The following is a 24023-nucleotide window of genomic DNA, read 5'->3' on the forward strand; positions in this document are numbered from 1 at the left end:
ATAGGGGTACGTAGATTTTTAAGAGGCACTTTGAAGAATTTATGTCTTTGCAGATTGGTTTGGCTTTTGCCAAGTTATGAATAATATTACCAGATTACAGGACCATTGGAGCTACAGACTGCGCTCTCTACATTTGGAGGTTGAAAAAAGAGTATTCTATTGTCACTATAATTTCTCTCATTGTCCTTCCTCATTTCTCAGCAACTTATTGATGGAATATGCTTTTATTTAACAGGGCATACTGATCTCTAGTTTAATAGAATTGTTAAACATCATGGAAGACAGCCATTATCAGGCTCTACTAGCAGCTTATCATAAAGGTCAACCACTCAAGGTAGATACTAAATATTAATTTAAATACACAATCCAACTCACTGACAATATATACTTGCAGAATATTCACTTCTTATGGTAATATATATTAATAAGATATAAATGATTATTGAATTTTTTTCAGGATTTTTTGAACCGTATATTTCTGGTGTTTCGCGATCTAATCAGAAGAGATGTATTCCCACCTGATTGGTCAACCATGAGATTGACAACCAATCAGTAAGTAGAAAAATCTTTCTGTTTACATCATGCATTGTGCAGTGGAGTAAGATTTGAATAGGATGGCAGCATTAAGAAGTGGGCAATGGAGTTAAATGTTTCTGCATCACTGAAATGGTATAAATTGGTTGACAACTCCTATCTTGACCTTTACCAGTCTTGAAAACTGGCTTTGTTCTGTCTGAAGGTCACTGGATTTTATATCCTTGAGACTATAATAACTAGTTGTGTTTTATATTTTTTCAGTGCTATATTAACAGCTATACAGTATTTAACTCAGTCTTTAACAGATCATTTTCTTACCAGAGAGTCCTTCGATAAATCTGTAAGTTCTTTTATTTTTTAACATCAGTAGCATTGCTGTTATAATGTACAGGTAGAGATCACATTAAATAACTGAACACACTGTATACTACTACTCCTGGGTTTTATTCTACAACCTTTCTATATTTTACATTGTCATCATCAGGCATATTCATACAAAAGTATTGATCATGAAACTAATAATATTTGATTTTTTTTTATTTTATTTTAGATATGGGATAACTATTTTGATTTATCTGTGGCGTTTATAACTCAACCTAGTTTACAATTACATACTTTTACTGAGGCCAAGAAAAATGCTGTCAAAGACAAGTAAGATTATATTGTTAACTATGTATTTTATGTGCCCACATGCCTACCAGGACAAATATTATTGACACCCATGTTCGTCTGTCTGTCATTTGTTTGCCATCAAAGAAAAGTATGGCATCTAATTTTTTACTTTTGCCACTTGTGTTCATAGAAATGGATATATATTAAATGCAAAAAGACGTCAGTTTTGAGAATGGTGGGTGCGAAGCAGACCATGCTTACTCTTTTCTAGTGTTGAAACGGTTAGTGAATTTTACGAATCAGGTAATCGTTGGCAATAACAGTTTGTTACCCGGTTAATTACTAAAGATTATAAAAGGAGTCAAAAACCGCATTTGCGGCCGTAACTCACCGTTATCTAAACTAGAGTAAGTGTAAATGAGTACCCAGGAAGATTTTGGCTAGTTCCCTGCGAATTGTAGCTATAAATTGACAGATACCAAACAACCTATTGAAGCGTCTGCTTCAATGTAAGATTACGAGCGGGCCTGACAGAGTTCATATGGACTGGCGCCATTGTCAATCATTGCTACAGTCTCTAACAGATCAAAGGTTTTTATACCAGTTGTGGGGTCAGTGTAATGAGTGTATCTCATTGAAGTCACCACGAATCAGTGTACTGGTTCCACAACTGGTATAAAACTATTGTATCAATGAATATTAGTAAGTTTGAAGCTGATTGACAGGCGAGAAGAAACAAACAACCAATTAGAGGAGAGTTAATAAAAAGTAATACGATCTTTATAACTGTTTTATTCTAAGCAACTCGTACCCAGTGCTTATTTGTTTAACCCAATTAACATTACGGTGCACACGGCGACTGTTGACAAACTATGACTATCGTGACTATTTTTATATCAAAAAAGAGGCTTGATGATCTTGACCACAATTCTCGCAACTCGTTAGTGTTTTTATAATTGATACCCTATCTTGATTTATTAATCTCAATTATTCAATCAATAAAGATGTTTATTTAGTAAAGAAAACAACTTAAAGACTCATACAGTGACGAAATTTCTGTCAAAATTGCTCTCTTTTTACTTGCTATAAAATTGACGGTTAACTGATCATCTCAAATCAGACCTGGTTACCCGTCAAATACTACCCGAAATCGGTTAACTGATTAACTGTTTCAACACTACCCTTTTCGAAACTCCTGATGGTACTTCTCTTTTGTGGAGTCCTCTACTATACAACTTTTACTCTTGATTTTAGCATTCTTTGGACAAGATTTTCATGAGGAATTGTCTTGCTTGTACAAATTTTTTATTAAGCATTTATTATTACCTTATTTGTACGTCCATTTGTAGAGTCCACATTCTGTTCCACTACAGCCGTCTGAAAGGGATGTAAAGTCCAGTGTAATAATGACATCATCATCATATTAATTACTCTTTAATTACTGAATAATAATTAAACATCTTACTGCTTTTAATCAGATTATGACTAAACTAATGAAGATGTGATGTTATATAACGTATAGTCAGACGGCCCCAGGGGTAGTAAAATAGGGACAAATCAGCCCTCCCCTTACCCTAGCTATATTTAATATTTTTATTATATCTATGCTATAGGTATGGTGATATGAGAGTGTTACTAGGATTTAAAACACAGAATTTATGGAATGCTTTAGGTAGGTCTATTATTAATTAACAGGTGCCTGTTTACGTGGATATTGATAATGTATATGTATAGGTGATATGGACAGTGACAGTGGAATTTGAAGTGTACAGACTCATTCAATGAATTTATTACTTAACTTTTGGCTTGACGCCCATACTGGGCAAGCTTGTAATATTTTTTTTTCTATATATAAATTTGAATAATTAATTTCAGGAGAGCATCAGAAGGCATTTATTCCGAGTATTATTGGATCGTTCCTGGAGATCACCCTAGTACCAGAGAGAGAATTACGGAAAGCCACACTACCCATGTTTTTCGATATGATGATCTGTGAACAGAAAATATCGGGAAATTTTAATAAGGTGGGTAATATTTAGCTATTTTGATCAAATTCAAGTTATGAAAACAGTTACCCTAGAAATGAAAAAAAACATAGGGTGAAAAGTTTCTTATGTGGAGTTAAAATCGATGACATCATGATAAAGTTAGTAACTGCATATTTATTTATTTATTCCTTTATTTATTTATTTATTTATTTATTTATTTATTTCTTTTTTGCATTCATTCATCCATTCATTCATTCCATACAGGTTGAGTGTGAGATGATAGAGAGATTGGATGAATTAATGACATCAAACTATGGTGACCATGAATTTAGACTTCTCTTTAAAACCATGTAAGTTTGTTTTAATATCCTTCCAGTATTTTTATTCTTTCATATTAATTTCTTCAGATCCAATCTGAACAACTAGACGCTTTTTCCATGTTAGCCCCTCTTACCTCTTACAGTGTCACTGACACTGGGAAACCGGGTTGAAAAATCCGAAGGTATTATCTCGACCATTGCAGGGTTTGAACCCTGGACCTTCAGGTTAGCGAGCTAGTGTCTCTCCTAGATACTCCCAGAATGTCTTGTGGAGTCACTCACAAAAAAAACTTGAAACACAAAACGTTTTCATTTTAATCAAATTATGTACCATTTTGAAGTGTGGTTTTCAGTTTATGATCTATGATTTAAAAAGATAAATGTTGGTTTCTCCTTGTTATTTTAGTCTAAATTGTATGATATATAACATTTTATGGTAAATATTCAACAAAAAAATACATAAATATTTATAAACAGTCAAGAGATTGAGTTAATTAAGTATTGGCCTAATTATCTAATTAGTGAAATTAGAATAATATTGTGGTAAATGTAACATGGAGTGAATTAAAGTGATATCTCTTTCTATGTTGGTGTTTAAACTAATAAATCAACTATCTCATACCCCTGGGCTGTTTTTATTTTAAAATTGTGGAATTTCTATGTAAATTATTTAACTATATTAACAAGTTAAAGTGATGTAGGTGTCAATAGTTGCTATAGCTAATTTAGGTGTATATATATTTCCTTCTCTTTTCAAACTTGGCGTAGTTCTCTGAATGCAAAGCAATTAATATGTTATGGACACTTGGCTTTGCCATTTATTCATGTATTCATGATTCCTAATGAATTTTCCTTCTCTTTTCAAACTTTGTGCAGTTCCCTGAATGCAAAGTGCTTACTATTTTCTGTGGACACTTTGCTTGGTCATTCATTATATTATCTTTAGAATTTTAAACAAAAAAATATCAGAGACCTTACTTCTTCTGGGGACACTTTGCTTGACCATTTATTCATGTATGATTCCTATTGAATTATGATTAAGATAGGTACATGATAGATTCTCCTTCGACTTTTTTGACTTTTTTGTAACCAAAAAAAATCCAAAATATAGCAGAGACCACTTGTTAAATTCCAAGGTTTATTATTTAATTATGTTTAGAGGGTGGTACTGAATTCACTGTTTATTTTTACTGTAAACATGACCTCTCTCAGACAAACAGTACCAGAGTGGAATTCCAGGCTTGCTTGGCACTGGTTTTAAGATTTAAACTGACTGAGACTGAAACCAGGTTGAGTCAGAATGGTAAAATTATCAACAGCAGGAAATAGAGATGTGGAACTGGATAAACAAAAACAACTATTTGTGTATACAACTACTATGACAGTAAAAGCCTTTCTTAATCTAAGGGGAGGTCAAATTTAAAATTTGAGTTTACACCAAGGAGTGCTGATATGACTGTATTTGCCAGTCATGACCAAATGGCCATATAAAATAGATTTTAAGACAAATTTTGACTTAGTTACATTATATAAACTCTTATTATGGAATGAAGGGAAACAAAACAAGTTTTTCAAGAACACCGACTTTTTTAAGAAAAGGAGAAATTTCTATTGATACAGCATAGAATTTAAAAACTCTAAAACTGAAGTAAGACTAGTCTTAACATTTTAGACATTATCTTTGAAGTTTTAATGAAGATCTAATTATCGTATTTTACTTGTATTGTAATATTAGCCAGGACGGCAGAAAACATAGAAATGAAAACATTTTTTTCAAGAACAACTGTTTTATCTACAACAGAAGTTATCTTTGAAGTCTTAATGAAGGTGTTATTAACATATTACATGCCATGCTTGCTGGCACTCACAGAACGCGCGATATAACACCTCTACTTGACATCAGAGAGTAATTACCTTCTTTAAACTATTTTAACTTTAAATCATTTCCGTAGACAAGAATTGCCGATGTCCGTCAGTGTATTCATGTATATTATTTGAAGTCCGAGTTTGAAAGATCTTGTTTTTTTAGTGATGGGTGTTATAGAAGATACTCTCTTATAGAAGCACTGGCCAAGGTCACAAGTCTTTATTTTTTTGAGTGAGTTAATAAAGATAGTTCTTGCCATGTCCTGTGGAATAAGAATAAAACCATTTTTGTACAGGCTATTAGTTATGCCATGCAGTGTGAAATGAGGTAAAATTGGTTTTATTGATGTGAGCTAAGTAGTTAGTGAACTCTCTGATTAGGAGAAGGTCAGGGGTCAGTGATACCAGGAGTTTTGGGGTCACAGTTCTTCAAGGATTGGAAATTAATTAAAAGGTCAAAAAACTAATTAAGGGCTGAGGTTGTTATTATTTTAAGGGTTATTATTCTAATTAAGGGTTTAGGGTCAGTGAATTGATACTTGCAGATATCAAAATGCTGAGATTCAAACATGCAGTTATCAGTCTCCCATGACTGTTAATGAGTCAAATGAGGAATAAAATGGAAGGGTGTTGCATATCAATTTCGGTACTTTATCAGATAAATGAAGACCTCTACATTGTATTGTAATGTACTTTACATGATCTTTCATCAAGACTGTTTTTATAATTTCACCTCTGTATTCTGCACATTTAAACTTGACTTTAATTGTGGTGTTTTTGTTGTTTCAGTAATGTTTTAAATTTTCAAACTTCAACTCTTTTTGTTAAAAGAATTTTTTGCCCTATGGTATTAGTTTTTATGGAAGTGTGGGCACATGATTCTCTATATAGTATATACACATCAAATAATGTGTATATGTGTTAATTATTGTTAATTAATTCCCTCATTAATTAAACTGAATAAATAATATAGAGTAAATGATAAATACTGAATATTGACATTTACGAGAAATTCATGAAATTATGAGTCATGAAAGGAGTTTATTAAACTCGAGTTAGTAGATTTAATAACAAATTTGAATATTTGAACGGTTTCTTTTAGAAGTCAGAACTGAAAAGAACCCAGGATTGGCTACTGTCCAGTCCTGATTCTGTGGTTACATACAACTAAAATTGCGAAAAAAAAAACTCAGAACTACAAAGAACCAAGGGAGCATGTCTCCGATTTCTTTGAAAATTTATTTCTTTGAGAACTGAAGTCTGGAAAAGAAGATAAGAAAAAGACCATGGAGTTTCAGTCATTAATTCCTTTGACTATATAGCACTATGGTACTGGTGTACAGCAGGGTGCTCCTCTTAGACCTTCTCTAATTATATTAAGAACTAATGATATCGAAATTGACTGCAGGGGGGAAAGGTCATTCATCATTTTGACAATGCTCATTAGGAAAAATAAGATCTGGAATAGAATTATATTTCTAGGTTGGCTCTTGGAGTATGTTAAATTTCATGTCTGCCGATTTGTCTTGTTCATGCTGTGTGAAAAGGTCATAAGGTAAAATTGAAAAGTTGAATTTAAGGCCTTAATTTTGATTTGTTGCCATTTCCCCAGTTTATTGGAATTTAAACGTGCATTCAAACCATTTGTCCTGATGAGGATTTTATACCTAAAACAGTATTTACTGTATCATATGAGCTCTCATACTTACGTAATTCTTGCTCCTCTAACCCTTTAAAATACCACTCTGTTAAAATGACAGATCTATTTCTAGAAATGGGGTGATTATAATATTTATCATATACAATTTATTTCATATCTGTTCAAGTTATTTACAGACAGGAAGTGAGGTCTGCATGCTCCATTTAAAATAATTTATAATAGTTTAGAGTTGATCAATCTACTGGTTTAGTGCTGGGGCCTGACTTTTAGATCTACTGGGATGACCACTTTTAATCATTTGTACCCATAGATTCCTATGATATTTCTTGTCAAAAACTCCCAAATCACAAGGCAATCCACCAACACTGTTGTAAACATGTAGTCAGTTCTTTTGCTAGATAATGATAAAGCTCTTCTAGACTGTTAATTTGATTGCATTACCAGTCATGTCTGATATGAGCTTTAAAATGTCCAATTGATAATCTTTAATGAGAGTAAAAGTAGGAGTAAATGCCCTGCAAGCAGTGTGTGTGTTTAACATTGCTACAGGCAGTATAGTCACTTGGTCTTTGAAATATCTTGACATTGTGAAGATGCATTGTGAATGAATCCTTGAAATCTTTGAAGGCAGTGTGCTATTGCTACTAGTGGTGTAGTCACATGGTGTGTTATAACTCTGGCTATTACTGATAGAGTCGTTTGATATTAACCACAGAAGTTCTAGAGATATCTGACTAGAGATGGCTGGCTACTGTAGTGGTGATATATCAACTCTTAGAGGGATATCAACCAGTAGCGAGTATAAACATCCTATAGCTCTACTCTTATCACACTGAACTTTAAATTTTAACTCTGAATGGATGAAGGATGAGATAAACTGGTCTAATTTCGGTGATATTTTAAGATAAAAATACAGATTAGTATAACATTTAGGATTATTTATAGGAATTAAAAATTCATTGTTGGAGATTTCCAGTATCAAGGATGGAGTTTGTGTTTGATAACTGGTCTAATTTTGGTGATGTTTTGAGATAAACTGGTCTAATTTCGGTGATGTTTTGAGATAAAAAAAGAGATTAAAACTTCGTTTTGGATGATCAGTATTTTAAATTGTTTTAAAGGATTATTACTAGATTTCTTTTAACTTTTTTTGAAGAGCTTCCAGGCTTTTAACATTTGAAACCAAATAAAATCATAACTTAAAAATCTATGTTTTAGAATTAGTGTAATTCTTTTTAAAAGAATTATTAAATGCTATTATCAACTGGAAGCATTAGGAGATGTTCTGGAATACGGATTTTAATGTAATTGGATTATACTACGTAATAGGATTTACATGTTTGCCTTTATTCTTCAATTATTAGAATAAAGACAATATTTCACAATAGTTGAGTATCTCTGAAAGTTGATATTTACTGTCAGTTCAATGGAAGTAGTGTATATTGTCTTAGAAGATTTCATTTGCTGCAACTGATTTTTTCCATAAATATTTGAAAGGACCAAAAATTTTGCTACTTCAAAAAAGAATTATATTTTTGAACTTGGATATTTCACTGTGAAAAACTTTAAACCACATCCACCAAACACAAAATATCTCCACATTGTGACAGGCATTTTCTCCAAAAAGAAATAATTTTGAAGAGGACCAAAAACTGTTTGTGCTCTTTCAAACTTGGATATTTCGATGTGATCTAATTTAAAACAAGTCCACCAGACAAAATGGTTTGGTGGCTGAAGAAAGCAGGTTCACCTGCGTATGGGAACTGGTCCAGTCAAGATGACCAGAATCAGTAAGTATTAGGGGAGATGGGGGTGATCGACACAGGGGCTGGTCCTTTAGTATCAGGGATCGGAGTTGTCAACTGGTCAAATCAAGATGACCAGAATCAGAATTGAAATCTGTAGTATCAGGAGAAAGATTTGAGAGAAGAGAGATGGCCCTTAAAAGTTAAGGAACAATAGGCAACATCCAAGATTATCAGGATCATTAAATATCAGGGGGCGGGGATGTAAAAAATGGACTGGCTTCGAATCTGTAGAGTTTAGGAGGAGTTTAGAGTGGCCTTGAAGGCACTGGTGTTGATGACATTAATACGACCAAAATCAGTAATTATCATAAAAAAGAGGATAGGGTGGTTTAAAAAGTGGCTGATTTTTTCAACAATAGATCTGCCATTTTGAAAGTGGATAATTTGTCTAGGTGTATCTGAGTATGAAAGGTAGATTTATCACAATGATTATTATTAACCTTTAAAACAGGAGAGTTTAAACTATAATTTGTCTGGTTTTAGTTTATAGTTTATAGTTTAATAGTTTATAATGTCTGCTCACTTTGAATTTCTGATGAATTGTGGATGATCTTCACAATGTCAAGCCAGTACGAACTTCCTTATTTACCTTGACTGTAATAGCCACTATTCGTATATCTTTACGATGTCAAGCTATTATGAACTTTGTTTTATAGAATGTAATGACTGATTGCATTGTATGCTAGCGAATACAGCCAATCAGAGCCCTCGACAGAAAGCCTGTAAACATTACGACTTCAGTTCAAATATTTTCTGTTGATGCCTCTGATTGGCTCTATTCACTGGTATACAATCCAATTAAATCGCTGCATTTACAAACTTCCTTGATACAAGAGTAGTAGCTTTTGCAGTCAAGGTATTAGACTAGATAGAGTTAGTAATACCTTGACATTGTGCAGGTGGGTGTGACTGTTTTAATCGTCTAGGGGTTAGAAATAGTTGGAAACTAGGGGTTAGAAATAGTTGGAAACTAGGGGTTAGAAATAGTTGGAAACTAGGGGTTAGAAATAGTTGGAAACTAGGGGTTAGAAATAGTTGGAAACTAAGACGTGTGAATTCTTAAACTAATGAAGATAACAGAAGAAATACGAAATAATTTGATTCAATTTATGTTGAAATACTGAGAAATAACATCAAAATGAAGTCCCTAATTAGTAATTAGTTAGACACACTCATTACTAAAAAGTAAAAATTTCCTTTGAACAAATCAAACGAATTTACAAATTCTGTAAAATATTTTAATGTTAATCAATTCACTTCAAAGTTATGACCATTTTTTTCACATAAAATGTCAATATTTTGAAAAAAAACACTGTTGATGTGACCTCCCTAGGGGTAAATTGTGTGATTCATAAATCACGGTGGAGATTGTTACGAAATTCCCTCTAATTAGTCTGCATTCATATGATAATTGCCCTCCTTAAAATTTGCTGAAAATCTTTGCGAATCCTTGATTGATCTTTTCATTTTTGTTCAGTATTTTCTTGATTTTTCTGCTTTATTTGTAATTATTTTCTACTAAATACCCCAAGTTCAAGATGTCTGAATACTCTTAAATTTAGTTTTCTTCTGAAATATTGATTCAGAATTCGTCTTCTTAAGAAATGGCTAAAAGGCAATTTAGGAAAGAAAAATTCATGTGATCAATGATTTGTATAATGCCGTAGAAGATCTTGAATTTTTTTGGAAAATGGAAAATGATGTATTTAATAGTTTATGATAATTGTTGAATATCTGAAATGGTTGATATCTCCACGTTATTTTGTTCTAGTTTTGTTTCTTGCTCTTCTCCTGTTCCATGAGTTCTCTTACTGGTTGCAAAAATCTTAGCCTTGTATGCAAGAAATCAAGAAAAATGTCTAGGGAGGGCCCAAAAATTATAGGTGCCTCTCCTCTCACCTCTTTAAATATGCTACAGTTTGTATGGAATTGTTAAAGAATAAAATATTTTGAGTTTTTGGTATGGTTTGTAATTTTCTTTCCAAATAAACATGTTTTAAATTTACAAAAATATCAAATTTTACACAAATTCTTACATAAACATAAACCCAGCCTTTCAACAAGTTTAATTTATAAAAATATCTTTACAATGTGTAACAATACAGATATTTCTTACATCTTGAAAATTTGTAACAGTGAGGAAAACTGGCTGACAATGGCTGTCTTTCTTCTAAAATTACAGAAAAACCTCTGAAATTACCAGATTACTAGAAAAATGTCAAAAAATACAGAAAAACGTGAAAAAGTGGTAATAATTTTATAAATATTGATGAAAGATGTCTGGTGACTTATTGAGATGAATTTGAAGAATTTCTGCAACAAGTTAACCAGATGTACAATGTATCAATTCATTCTGTTTGGTTTAAGTTGTAGTTCCTTACTTTTTTCATTCTGTAAACTATTTCCATGTTGATAAGCATGATTTGCCAGGTTTGCTTACAGCGGCAGATGAAAATTGAAAAATAGTAGGCTAATGTCACTGCACTGCATGTTGACACTTTAAAGCTGAAAGATTTAAAAATCCTTGCTTTGCTGCAATGTAAAATGAAACAATTGATTTTCAAGCAGGCCCGTAGCTAGGCCAGGGTCTCAGGTGGGGCCAATTTTTTTGTAGGTGGGCTCAGCTATAGCGACTTAACATCATTTAGATTTTTTAGGGTGGGGCCAAAATATATATAGCTATGGGCCTGTTTTCAAGACAGCTTTACATTCAGTTGGTTAGTTCAATAATCTTTACTTATGTATTTCTAACTTTTCTTTGACAAGAAAAAGGTTCGAAATATAACGTAATATAACATTTAGCAAACTGAACATGGAATTGTAGAAATTGTAGGAAGCCATCTTGAGAAAGTGTTTAAAATAACGATATATGGTATAATAATCAAGCTAGAGAAACAAGTGTCAGATTTTAACCATGATGTGTTAATATAACTCCAGAAATCTTCGTTAATATTTGGAAGCATCATTGCTTGCTTCTGACTTTCAAAATAAATTTTTTAATAATTTTCCTGCTATGGAAAGTGTTAATTTAGGGGTTAAGTGAGGACTTTTCTCAAATCCATTAATTAAAAGTAAAGGGAGCATATTCAGGGCATTTACCTACAGGCATATCTGCAATATACACAGGGCAATAACCAACAGGGATAAATGCAATATACACAGGGCAATAACCAACATGGATAAATGCAATATACACAGGGCAATAACCAACAGGGATAAAGGCAATATACTTAGGGCAATAACAGTGCCTACTGCAATATACTCAGGGCATTATAAAGGTCAATCTTAAAGGTCAACTGTATGTAATACAATGTTTTCCTATTGTCATTTACAATTTTAGCTTGTAGTAAGGTTGTTCAACTTGTGGACATGTTTAAAAGATTTCTGTGACCATTTTTGAAGATGTGTGTTCTTTTCTGTGAATTGTAGACTGATTGTGTGATTGAACAGTGTTGAATTATTCAGAATTATTTTAACTTAAATGTACGGAGATGATAGATGATATTGGAATATAGCGAAAGATCGTAGAGTTGCTCTGACAGTGATACACGATTTGTACAGAGGCTTCAGCCAATTCAGTTTTCATATGACAGGACCACTCTGTGTTTGACAATTCGATGTAGAGCTGCTCTGGCACAGCTGTGTTTTAGCTGTTGTGGTTGGTGGATGTAAATTCTGACCAGTGAATATTGTTGTTTGACGTGCAATATTTTGAAACTAAATGAACATGATGATGAAATTATTTTCCAGACTCCTAGAGAAAGTACAGACGGAACCATCCATTCAGGAAGAAGGAAAGAAGTTTGTGTTTTCGGTGACAGATTTATTGGATAGACTACTTGACTACAGGTAAGACTTGTTTTATGATATCTATACCATTGATGGGGGCTGCAGAGTGGGGGAGTCTCTGCTAGTTAACATCTATCATTAAAGGTGTAAAACTGTAGATATGATTTAAAATATCCACAAGTGTTTTGCATCAAAATAAAGAGGTATAAGTTACTTAATTACAGGTGATATTAAAATAAGATAAGATAGTTAAAACTGTGAAATTCGGAAATTTACTGTGTGTAATATAAACACAGAGTCGTGAAATTTGGCTGATTTTCAACTATTTGGTCTGTAGACCTGCTGGGTGGTAATAGCCTAACCTCCAGGAATTATAATAGATCTATTACTTACCTTAATAAATCACTTAACTTCAAATTATACAAAAATATTTGTTGTAAGACCCCCTACCCTTCAGTTTTATAATAATTTGGCTTAATTAACCTCAAATTTCTAATAAAGACCCCTTACTCAACAGTTTTTACAAAACCAATTGAACATTTTACAGATAATAAAAAGGTAATTGCCCCCTACCCCTCATATAGATTGCTTAACCTCATATTACTAATAAAGACCCCCCACCTTTCAGTCTTTGTACAAAATCGATTGACCACTCTAAGATAATAGAAAAGTATTAAGTGCAAAAAGATGAGGTATGGTGTGGTGTGTAAAAATAGAAGAAGTAAATACAGGTGATATTGGTTTGGACACGAAGTGAACAAGATTTCTTTCTTTGCACCTTAAAAACCTTTTCTAGAAATACAAAATTTCAAAGAACAAGAGGCTATTTAAATTGTTATGGTAAAACTCTTACTTGATTGAAAAGTTATTTAATGAAATTATAGTAGAAGGACTACTTTTCTGTTACAAAAATTGAAAATTCGAGAAAAAGTTATCTGAAAGAAATTGTTAAAAATGTGGAAGAGATCATCCTCTTAAAGTATTTAATGTAAACCAACTGTTTCTACTTAAATATTATTTTTCTTTAATCTCTCTAGGTCCATCCCTGTCTCTCCCTGATATAATCTCTCCCATCTGGTATCACCCCCCTGAAAATACACGCTTCATTTCCTCTTGTTTCCTCTGGATGAGAAATTGATTTCTGGGATTGTTGTTAGAATTTATTGATTTTTCCATGTAGGTCTCACATTTGGTGCTCATTTGAATATAATCATTCTTTGAAAAATAATTTAGTTTTAATTGTAAAATTGTGTTTTTGAAAATTAAAATGCATCTTATTATATGAGATATGAAAATATTTTATTTCATCTATATATTGTCCAATAAAGATAACTGTCCAAGGATTATTGACAGAAGATGAAAATGTTCAACTATTTTGAGAGAATGCCAAGTGGTGTTAATCTCTGTCAGATGTGATCAGGTTGAACTCTTTCAAGTGATATTAAGATAGATATATAAACAATCATAAGGGAGTTATTACTGATATCAAACCATTATCATACCAATTATAAGATATACAGCTATTGATATTATACATTGATTGACAGCTCACCTGAACCAATCAAAATAAATCATTTTACTACCTTCACTTAAACTGATTAGAATCAGTCGCAGAAAGAACAGACTGGAGCTATTGTCATAGTGGCATTTATTGGACGAAATAAAATCTAATGATGCACTTGTCTCGCCTTAATAATATTATTTCATATAGATCATGCGTTTAGGTGGTAGGCCATACTTAATAAGTGAATATAAAGAGTAAACCTTCAATTAAATTAATTGGAATCAGTCGCAGTCTCAGTCGGTTCTTTTGTGGTTCATCGAGTGGATAAACATAAAAAAATTGAAATATTACTCTAAAATTTAAAGCATGGAGTCATTTTATTGACAGAATAAATAAGTGTGGTAATAATATTTTAAAGATCATAAATGATGGCAGGGTACTGACTGTGTGGCATCTGAATTGTTTAATTAAAGGGTCTGTTGACTCTTCTAGAACACCAGATGACGTTTTCCTTCAGAGTTTATCAACGCAGCATCCCTTTCAGAGAGTCTACATAGCTAATAATATATAGTTACATATTTATAAAGAATAAAAATTACCTGAAAATTTGCAATTTTTTTTCTAAAGTTTCAAGCTGCAAGAAATTTGAAATTTTGGTATTTTGTTTTAATATGGCGCTCAAGGAAGCTTTGACAGGATGTTTAAAAGCCAATGGCAAGATCATGATAAATTTACACCAAGCCTAACGCATCCCAGATATTTTGTTTATAAATTTAATACTCCATGTTTACATTCTTTTCATCTCTACAATCTTTGAATTAATTCAACAATGCATGAGATGAAATATATCTGACCTTTCCTGAACCAAAATACGACAGAATTTTACACTATGCATGTTTGGGTTATAAATTCTGAGAATATTAAACAAAATTCAACAATGCAACAGGAATAGAAGCATCTGGCCATCTGTGAAATAAAATTTACACCAAAATAGGGGAGATTTTTAATGATAACTGTATGTCTTGGTTATAAATTTTAAGAATCTGACCTTTCCTGAACCAAAATACGGCAGAAATTTTAAATCAGGTATGTTTAGGTATAAAATTCAGCAAAGCATTGGGAATAGAACCATCTGGCTTTCTATGAAATAAAATTTGAAGAAATTCTGCCAAAATACGACAGTTTTAATGATAACTGCATATTTTGGTTATAAATTTTAAGAATATTGAATTAAAATGGTTTATTTTAACAATGCACAAGATCTAATTCTTCTAAACCTAAATTTTACCTAAATTCCACAGAATTTAAAAGATATCTGCATGTTTAGGTTATAGATTCTAAGAATATAACTATAAAGATCTGTTTCAGCAATGACAAAAATGGAATAATATACAAAATGAAACTAAAATGGTGAACCGAATTATTTTAGAATTTCAAGGATAAAGAATGTTAATGATAAGGTTATAAATTCATCGAATTTAAAAATAAAATGTGCACCAGATGGGCAGGTGATATGTGGGATGAAATGAGAAAGTATTACATGTTCTTTCATCCAACAGGAAGTCTCCTGTATATTATACCCTAGTTACAAAACTGATGCCCGCAGCTGTCATAGACTTCCCCAATTTTTTCTCAGAATATTTATAGTTAGTACCATCTGATAATAATTATAATCTTTTCAACTTTCTAGAATTTTGTTTATTTTTTTTAAAGTTTAAACATTAAGTTATAATTCATAATTTTGCGAAGTTTTTGGTAATTTTTGTTTTTAATAGATTAGGATAAAATAGTTTTTGGTGAAGGGTTTTGAAACGCCTGATCATCTATTTTTTTTATAAGATAATATGTTATTCAGAGCATTTCTTAGGTTTAATATTTATTTTATGATCAAGAACCAATTTTGAATTACAATTTCGTTAGATCATAGATGGCATGTGGATTCACGAACAGAAAGACATAAACAAAACATTTAAATCTGCATTTTGATCAGAATTTTATCAGATTATACGCGACTAGTGGAGTTACCTGCAGAAAAACATGAAATATATTTAAATCAGATAGACAAATCTGCATTTTGATCAGGTTGTATGGAGCTCATATGTGTATCAAATGTTAAGAATTTTGGCACCTCAGTAAGAATGGATTATAAGAAATTGATAGAACATATTCCTGTTCTAATATTACATAAACACTGTAGTAATATTATAGCTAAAATAACAAATTACCAAGGAAAAAACATGATCATTCTTCAAGGATATTATAAATTATATTACTGGATATTATTTCTAAAAATACATCGTGGTTGATAGAGAAAAATAAGGTTAAAGGGATGTAGTCATTGAATTATTTGTTTCACTGGATGATAAGACTTTATGTTGGCTTTCAGTTACAAGAAAAATTAGACAACTGTATGACTTTATGGTAACAAGTTAAAGTGTGTTTTACATGCTATGTTGAAAGGAAAATTTTAAATAAGTGTACCTAAAAAATGAAAATATGGCTGATGCACGTGCATTTTAATCAATGACATGTTTTTTGTTACATTCTTTTCCTATAGTTACACATGCTGGAAAGTCACAAGGGATACAGGTACTTCTAATATTTCATATATTGAAATACTGATGAAAATAGAGCTTATTAGCAAGATATTGTAAAGCATGTTCTTTATGTCGATGCACATGCATTTTAACGACTGACCCAATTCTGTTCTATTTTTAGACAAGTTATAGATGGAGAAGAGAACAGAGATAAGAGAATGCACTGTACATTCAATATACTTGTAAGTTTATTTTATTTCATCTCATCAGAGAGAAATTTTTGTGGAAAGACTTCACAATATTATTAGATTGAAATATTTTGTTGAACATTTGGAGACAGGACTCAGACAAAATTCACTCCCTCTTAAAGTAAGAAAAATGCAGACAGATCATCCAGATTTGAGATGAGACACAAGACACAATAAAATAAGTTTTAGTATATGTTAGAAAGAATGCAGAAGAGATAAGGTAGACAGACAGTATATTAAATCCAGCAGATGGAAAGTAAGATAGTATCAAAAACCATTGGAACTTTAGATTTAACAAATTCTAAAATCATCTTGAGTTTAGTTTACATAAGAAAGAATGCAGAAGTGATAATGTAGCCAGACTGCCAGATAATTCGAGCAGGTGTAATTCAGGTTAACAATTTAATTGAGGTTACATTCAGAAAACGTGTATCAAAAACATGAAATTTGGCAGATAACATTCACATTACGTCTGTTGTGTTAAAGATAACTCAGTCAGACATCTTTTCTTAGTCGGATTATTTGTTAAAAATGTATTGATGTTTTTATTCTTTTGGTTTTTTAGAAAAAAATTTTGGGGATGCGAGAATATACTGAGGTCTCATTTGCTACAGACTGTGCACATTTTAGATCCCTTGACAGTTTAAAGTCTTCAAACAGTAGGTTAATGCTCCTGTCCTTGTAAAGTTTTCCTCATTTCATACTACAAGGTATTGCCCAATCAGAATCAGAAGTTAAATCTAACATTTATAATGCCCCTTTACGTTAATTTTTATTTTTTTGTTAATTTTAGAATTTTTATAAAAAGAATATCAACAGAGAAGAGATGTATATCAGATATATCACCAAACTTTACGAACTTCACGTCGGAGCCAAGAATTACGTAGAGGCGGGGCTAACATTACAGTTATACGCTCAACAGATACTAGACTGGAAATATGACGTTTTCCCTGCCGATTCCAAGTATCCTAGTCAAGAAGAATGGGAACGAAAAGAAACACTGTATCTAGAAATTATCGACTGTTTTGATAAGGGACAGGTGAGCTTTATTATTCTTTCCAAAACACTCAGAGTTTTCAGGAGTATTTGTCTAATCAACTCATCAACACATTCTTGTGAAACAATAATTTATGCAACGTTTCAACAAGTTTCTCTCGTCCTCTTCTTGTAGATAAATTCTATATAATTTCTAAAGAATATATTAATTTGTTATGTATTTATTGTAGGCATGGGAATATGGAATACCGTTATGTAAAGAATTAGCTGTTTTATATGAAACAAGACTATTTAATTATAAAAAACTCAGTGATATCTTGGTAATTATTTTACTTTTGTTTTATCTTGGAATGATTAATTTAGATTGTGTTGATTGCCTTTCCTCATGCGTAATTATTTTACTTTTGTTTTATCTTGGAATGATTAATTTAGATTGTGTTGACGTTGTCTATAATACCTTATATATATTATATATTATATACATGATATTGTAAATTGCCTTTACTCATGCGTCCGATCTATTTTTGACACTACTATAATTCTCTTTGATGTTTACCCCATTTTTTTTTCAGCAAAAACAAGCCCAGTTCTTTACGAATATTCTAGAAGGTATAGCTAAGATACGCGATCCAAGTTATTACAGAGTGGCTTATTATGGCAAGAGTTTTCCCCCTTTTGTTAGGGTGAGTATGAATGTTAATTTGTGTGGATTTTTTATTTATACATGTATACAATAATTGTCTGTCTCAAACTAACCTTCCTGATGGGGATTGTGTATCTGAAACATGTAATTGTCAGACTCTAATTTCCAAGCTGACCCTCCTGATGAGGATTGAATATCTGAAACATGTTTCATAAGCATGAGATGAGCTCTAGTTAATGGAAAATCTGTCTGAATATCTCAAAACCAATCTTCCTGATGAGAATTGTATATCCAAAACATATGTCAGTAATATGAAAATATATACCGGTAGAGTTTTTTGAAAATCAGTCATAGTTTATTTTAATATTTCAGAACAAGGCTTTTGTATATCGAGGTGACGAATGTTTGAAATTAGCTACCATCATGCAACAGTTAATGACTGAATTCCCCAACGCCACGATATTAAGTTCTAACAGTCCACCCGAAGATAGTATTAAAGAGGGAGATGCTCAATGTATCCTTTTTATACGTCCACATCTCTCTATGTGGATGTATATTGTTGGCAACCCTGTCCGTCCGTCAACATTTGCTTGTAAACGCTCTAAAAACTAGATTTTTTGATGGAATCAAATGAAATTTAGTATGTGTATACATATTCATAAAACAAAGATCAACTTCGTATTTGAGCTTTTTTCGACCGTTAGAAGCAGAGTTATTGCCCTTGCCCCAAAATCTTGAATATGCTATTACTCTCTTAGTTTTCAACCGACTTTGATGAAACTTAAAATGGATGTTTCATTTTTACCATCCGCATGCCGTGAAGGGCGTATATGGCTGTGGTCCACTATCTTTAAACTGACATTATAAGCTATGTGGACTCTCTGAATCTCTGAAAGGGATGCTGAGTTGATGAACCTTTATGTCAAATAGTCATTATTAGCTAAGTTAGCAAGCCTAAATTTTAAGTTTTATACGAGCCATTGTTGCAATCCTTAATTATCTATAGATATTCAGATTTGTATTGTGAAACCGATAGCTGATCCGAGACCAGAGTTTAAAGGTGCAAATGTACCAAGTGAAATCAGTAATTTTTATAACGTAAACGAAGTTGATACATTCCAGTTCGACCGACCTTACCATAAAGGAGAGAAAGATAAAAATAATGAATTTAAGGTAGGAATAAATTTGAAACAATGTGTCAGAAATTAAAGATTTTCTAACAGAGAGTAGCTGAAACACAATGATTTAGAATCAAGGTTCATTAAGAGTTGCTTGTTAAAAGTCTAGTTGCAGACACTAGCTATTTGAAAGATCAATTAATAATTGAGTTGCTAGCCAAAGATCTCTCATGTTTTTTCCATATCCAAACGGTCAATTTTTAAAAACTGCCTTAGTTACAAAGTGCAATGCCTGTAACACTTCTTCAATATATTTTTTACAGACATTATGCTTAGAAAGAACGATGTTAAAAACCAGTTATAAATTACCAGGTATATTAAGATGGTACGAAGTGATAGACGCTAGCGTAGTCCATATTAGTCCAATAGAAACAGCTACAGAGAGTATAACACAGGTTAATAAAGAGTTACGGTTCCTGATAGACCGTTGTAAGACCCACCCAGATAATTACCTCCAGAATTTAACCATGAGATTGAAAGGAGTAATAAGTGCTACAGTCAGTGGAGGCATCCCCAAATATCAGGAGGTAGGTCACAGCTTGATTTTTTGAAAAAAAAAAAATTCTGAAATGAATAAGTGAGGTACAAGCTATTTTGTTTTGATATCTTTCGATGTGAATTTTTTTAGTAGAAGTCTGTGAAACAAACAGAGAAATGCAAAAAAATCTTTCAAAACAAATATTAATTGTTGATTCTTAATGAATATTCCAGGCGTTTTTTACTAACGAGTTTGCTAACGAGCATCCTGATCAGTTACGTCATTTAGAAGAGTTACGAGGACAGTTAATACAACAGGTAATATATATATCAATCCTTGTTATTGCCCTTGATGAATTAGAAAATTTAACAGTTAAGTCTCAACGTAATTAATATGTGCTATGTCATATATTTGCCAATAATAATGCCCTTGCATATACGATGTATACCTCTTCTTTGCCTCTCAAAAATCTGATACATGTGTGAGTGAGTGTTTAGGGGCATATAGCCCCGATGTTAGGGTGGGGACCGTAGGGGCTGTGCCCCAGCAAGTGAGAATTAAGCTCCAGCAAAGCCTTCTTCAGCTCAGCAGAGGTTGATTAATTTACAGTGGCTTTGTACGAAATCAAAAACATACATTTTCAAAATTGACAGAAATGAGTTCTCTGGGCCTTTAATTCTTCAAATGTTCTGTGTACAAAATCTGAGCCCTAGCACCAATTCATTCCTGGCGACCGGGCTGTGGGCATACTGTATTCAATTTTTGAAAATTTTGAAGTTGAATTTGGACAAAAGAAAGCTATTTAATCTAATAATCATTTCTTAAAAATTTGTGAAAATATTTTCCAGGTGAATTTATTAGATGAAGCGTTACAGCTCCATGGTAGACTTGCATCTCCAGCCATTCAACCTCTACATAAAAGTCTTTTAGAAATGTTTGAAAACATGAGACGAGGAATCACAGATTCTGTGAGTTGATTATTCTATTTTCTTTTCTTATGAGCTCAGTAAGTAAGTAACTTGAAGGTCCATCATTCAATCCCACAGACATAGACAATACCTTGAACAATTTGATTCTTCAGCCATTTAGGTTTTGGTCGACATAACTGGAGTCTCTTCCCTATCAATTTTGCAACCAGTTCTTCCCCTGTCAGTGATGCAGATTTCTCACCTATTTGTTTCATCACGTGGGCCTAGACTTTTTGACCAACCGTCATATTTTTATTCTAGACCTAGTAGACTGTTACATGGCGGTATTATTATTATTATTATTATTATAATTCTAGGGTTCGCCGAGACCTAGTAGACTGTTACACAGTATTCATCCATTAAATGGCTCTCCAAGACCTAGTACTCCCAGCACAATATCTTTACATTCCAGTAGCAGGTAGGACATTTATTTTACTCCTGATACAAATTGAATGTTACTTAACTTTTGTCTCGATCAAGTGAAGAACAGTGGAATATTTTAACTTGATTACATAAGGTATTTTACTTCTCTTACAAATTTACAATTGAAAAACTTGATCTGAGATTTAGGATGCCAAATTTCATATAATGAAATAACTTGGATTATATCCATAGGCTCATTCAGGTGCCAAACAGTCTGACGAAAATTTTCATTTCATTTGGATAGTTCGTTCATGTTCTAACCAACCTATATCACATGTTGAACAACAGAGTGTAAAACTAGTTGCCAAGCGATATAATTGGAAAGCAAAATAGAAAAAAACATTTTCCTTGTTAAATTTTCTACTGTTTTTCTTCATTAGCCCAAAAAGTAGGAACTGACCCACAGGTCATTTTGTATTTGTGTTAATTTCAGCAATCGTTCGTCAGTAATATCTGGTGATATCATGTCACAAGAAGAAGAAAATGTCTACTGTGAACCAGCAGATGTCCCCACGGTAAGCAGACGACAATCTTTCTAGACTTGGTGAATGGTTTCTTGTAGAGTAGAAGTCTAAGTCTGAGTCAGATTTTTTGAATAAATATAAACATAAACTATGTGCACTCTCTGAAAGGGATGTCATGTTCACAAACCTTTATATCAAATAAACATCTGTAAGATCTGTAAGTATTGGTTTTATTTTTCAGAGTGTGGCTCGAACACATCCGCGAACAGTTAGTGAACCATCAATTGACACCCGTACGTCACCCCAGACTAATACACATAAAGGTATTTTATACTCTTATCATATTTCTATTATTATAAACATTGTGTTTTTAGACAAAAATTCATTTATTATAAATATATTTCATTTTTTAAATTATTTAAATCATTTTTTGTACAAAATATTTTTCATATTCTTGTATTTTATTTATCATAATTTTATCAGTAGAATTTTTGAATTTTAAAATATGGTGTAGATACATTAGATTTTATTTTGTAAATATAATTGTTTAATATAATTTATTTTATCTAAAGGGCTTTCACAATCTTTGTCCAGCGAGCAGATTGACCACAAAGCACATCAAGAACTACGCACTTCAAAATTTTACACGCCCACGCCTGACATGTCTGGCTACGATAAAGCACCCCCTCCCCTGCCAAAACGAAAAAATTCTGGTAAATTTGATTTTTGTTTTCGAGTGAATGTTGGGTTTTGATTTACTCTCATGCTTGGTATAGTGAGACAAAGCTGATCATGCACATCCAGGAACGATCCACATATAAATAAGACCAGTCCATTTCATCTTTAGGTAGAATAAGTAGTAAACTGTTCAAGCAAGGCCCAGTTTCATAAAAAAATCTTATGATAAGAATTTGTCGTAAGTGTGAAAATTTACATCGAGAAATACAATATTTACAAAGAAATTGATCGTAAGATTTTTTTGGGGTTTAACGGACCCTTGTTCTGTGTTCATTATGATTTACACCATCTAATAATAAAATGGACTGGCCGTGTTTATGTTTTGAATCATACTTTGATATGCATATGAATATCTTTGCTTCTCTTGATCATATCATTATTCCTGCATGCCATTTTTTTTTGTTTTTTGGTGTAAATTTGTAAAATTAACTATGGTTACGGTGTAAATTTGTCAAATTAACTATGGTTACGGTGTAAATTTGTAAAAATAACTATGGTTACGGTGTAAATTTGTAAAAATAACTATTGTTATGGCGTAAATTTGTAAAAATAACTATGGTTATGGCGTAAATTTGGAAAAAAATCTATGGTTACGGTTATAATTTTTAAAAAAATAACTATGGTTACGGTTATAATTTTTAAAAAAATAACTATGGTTACGATGTAAATTTGTAAAATTAACTATGGTTACGAGTAAATTTGTAAAATTAAATATGGTTACGGAGTTAAATTTGTAAAATTAAATATGGTTACGGAGTAAATTTGTAAAATTAAATATGGTTATGGTGTAAATTTGGAAAAAAATCTATGGTTACAGTTATAATTTTGAAAAAATAACTATGGTTACGGAGTAAATTTGTAAAATAACTATGGTTACAGAGTAAATTTGTAAAATAACTATGCTTACGGAGTAAATTTGTAAAATAACTATGGTTACGGAGTAAATTTGTAAAATAACTATGGTTACGGAGTAAATTTGTAAAAATAACTATGGTTACGGAGTAAATTTGTAAAAATAACTATGGTTACGGAGTAAATTTGTAAAAATAACTATGGTTACGAGTAAATTTGTAAAAATAACTATGGTTACGGAGTAAATTTGTAAAAATAACTATGGTTACGGAGTAAATTTGTAAAAATAACTATGGTTACGGTGTAAATTTGTAAAATGTGGTGATGGAAAATACGTTTTGAAAAATTTTACGCTTTCTGCTTTCATGGATCCATATTTCACAAAATATTCAACTAGCTGCCCTGATGAGGGTT

At 32.0% G+C, this 24023-nt stretch overlaps 1 protein-coding gene across 1 annotated transcript; it reads left to right on the top strand.

Annotated features, from left to right (window-relative positions):
• Positions 1–454: 454 nt before the first annotated feature.
• Positions 455–21141, top strand: LOTGIDRAFT_123182 (hypothetical protein; the record flags this gene model as incomplete). Its single annotated transcript, XM_009060525.1, has 16 exons — positions 455–552; positions 799–877; positions 1088–1188; positions 2763–2821; positions 3025–3173; positions 3402–3487; positions 12542–12640; positions 16803–16863; positions 17663–17908; positions 18096–18185; positions 18438–18548; positions 18881–19100; positions 19515–19681; positions 19950–20213; positions 20398–20481; positions 21013–21141. Coding segments are annotated over 16 exons (2043 nt in total), but the record flags the coding sequence as incomplete, so codon positions are not given.
• Positions 21142–24023: the final 2882 nt, after the last annotated feature.

The sequence above is a fragment of the Lottia gigantea genome (assembly GCF_000327385.1).
Source record: "Lottia gigantea unplaced genomic scaffold LOTGIsca_43, whole genome shotgun sequence".
Lineage (NCBI taxonomy): Eukaryota > Metazoa > Mollusca > Gastropoda > Lottiidae > Lottia > Lottia gigantea.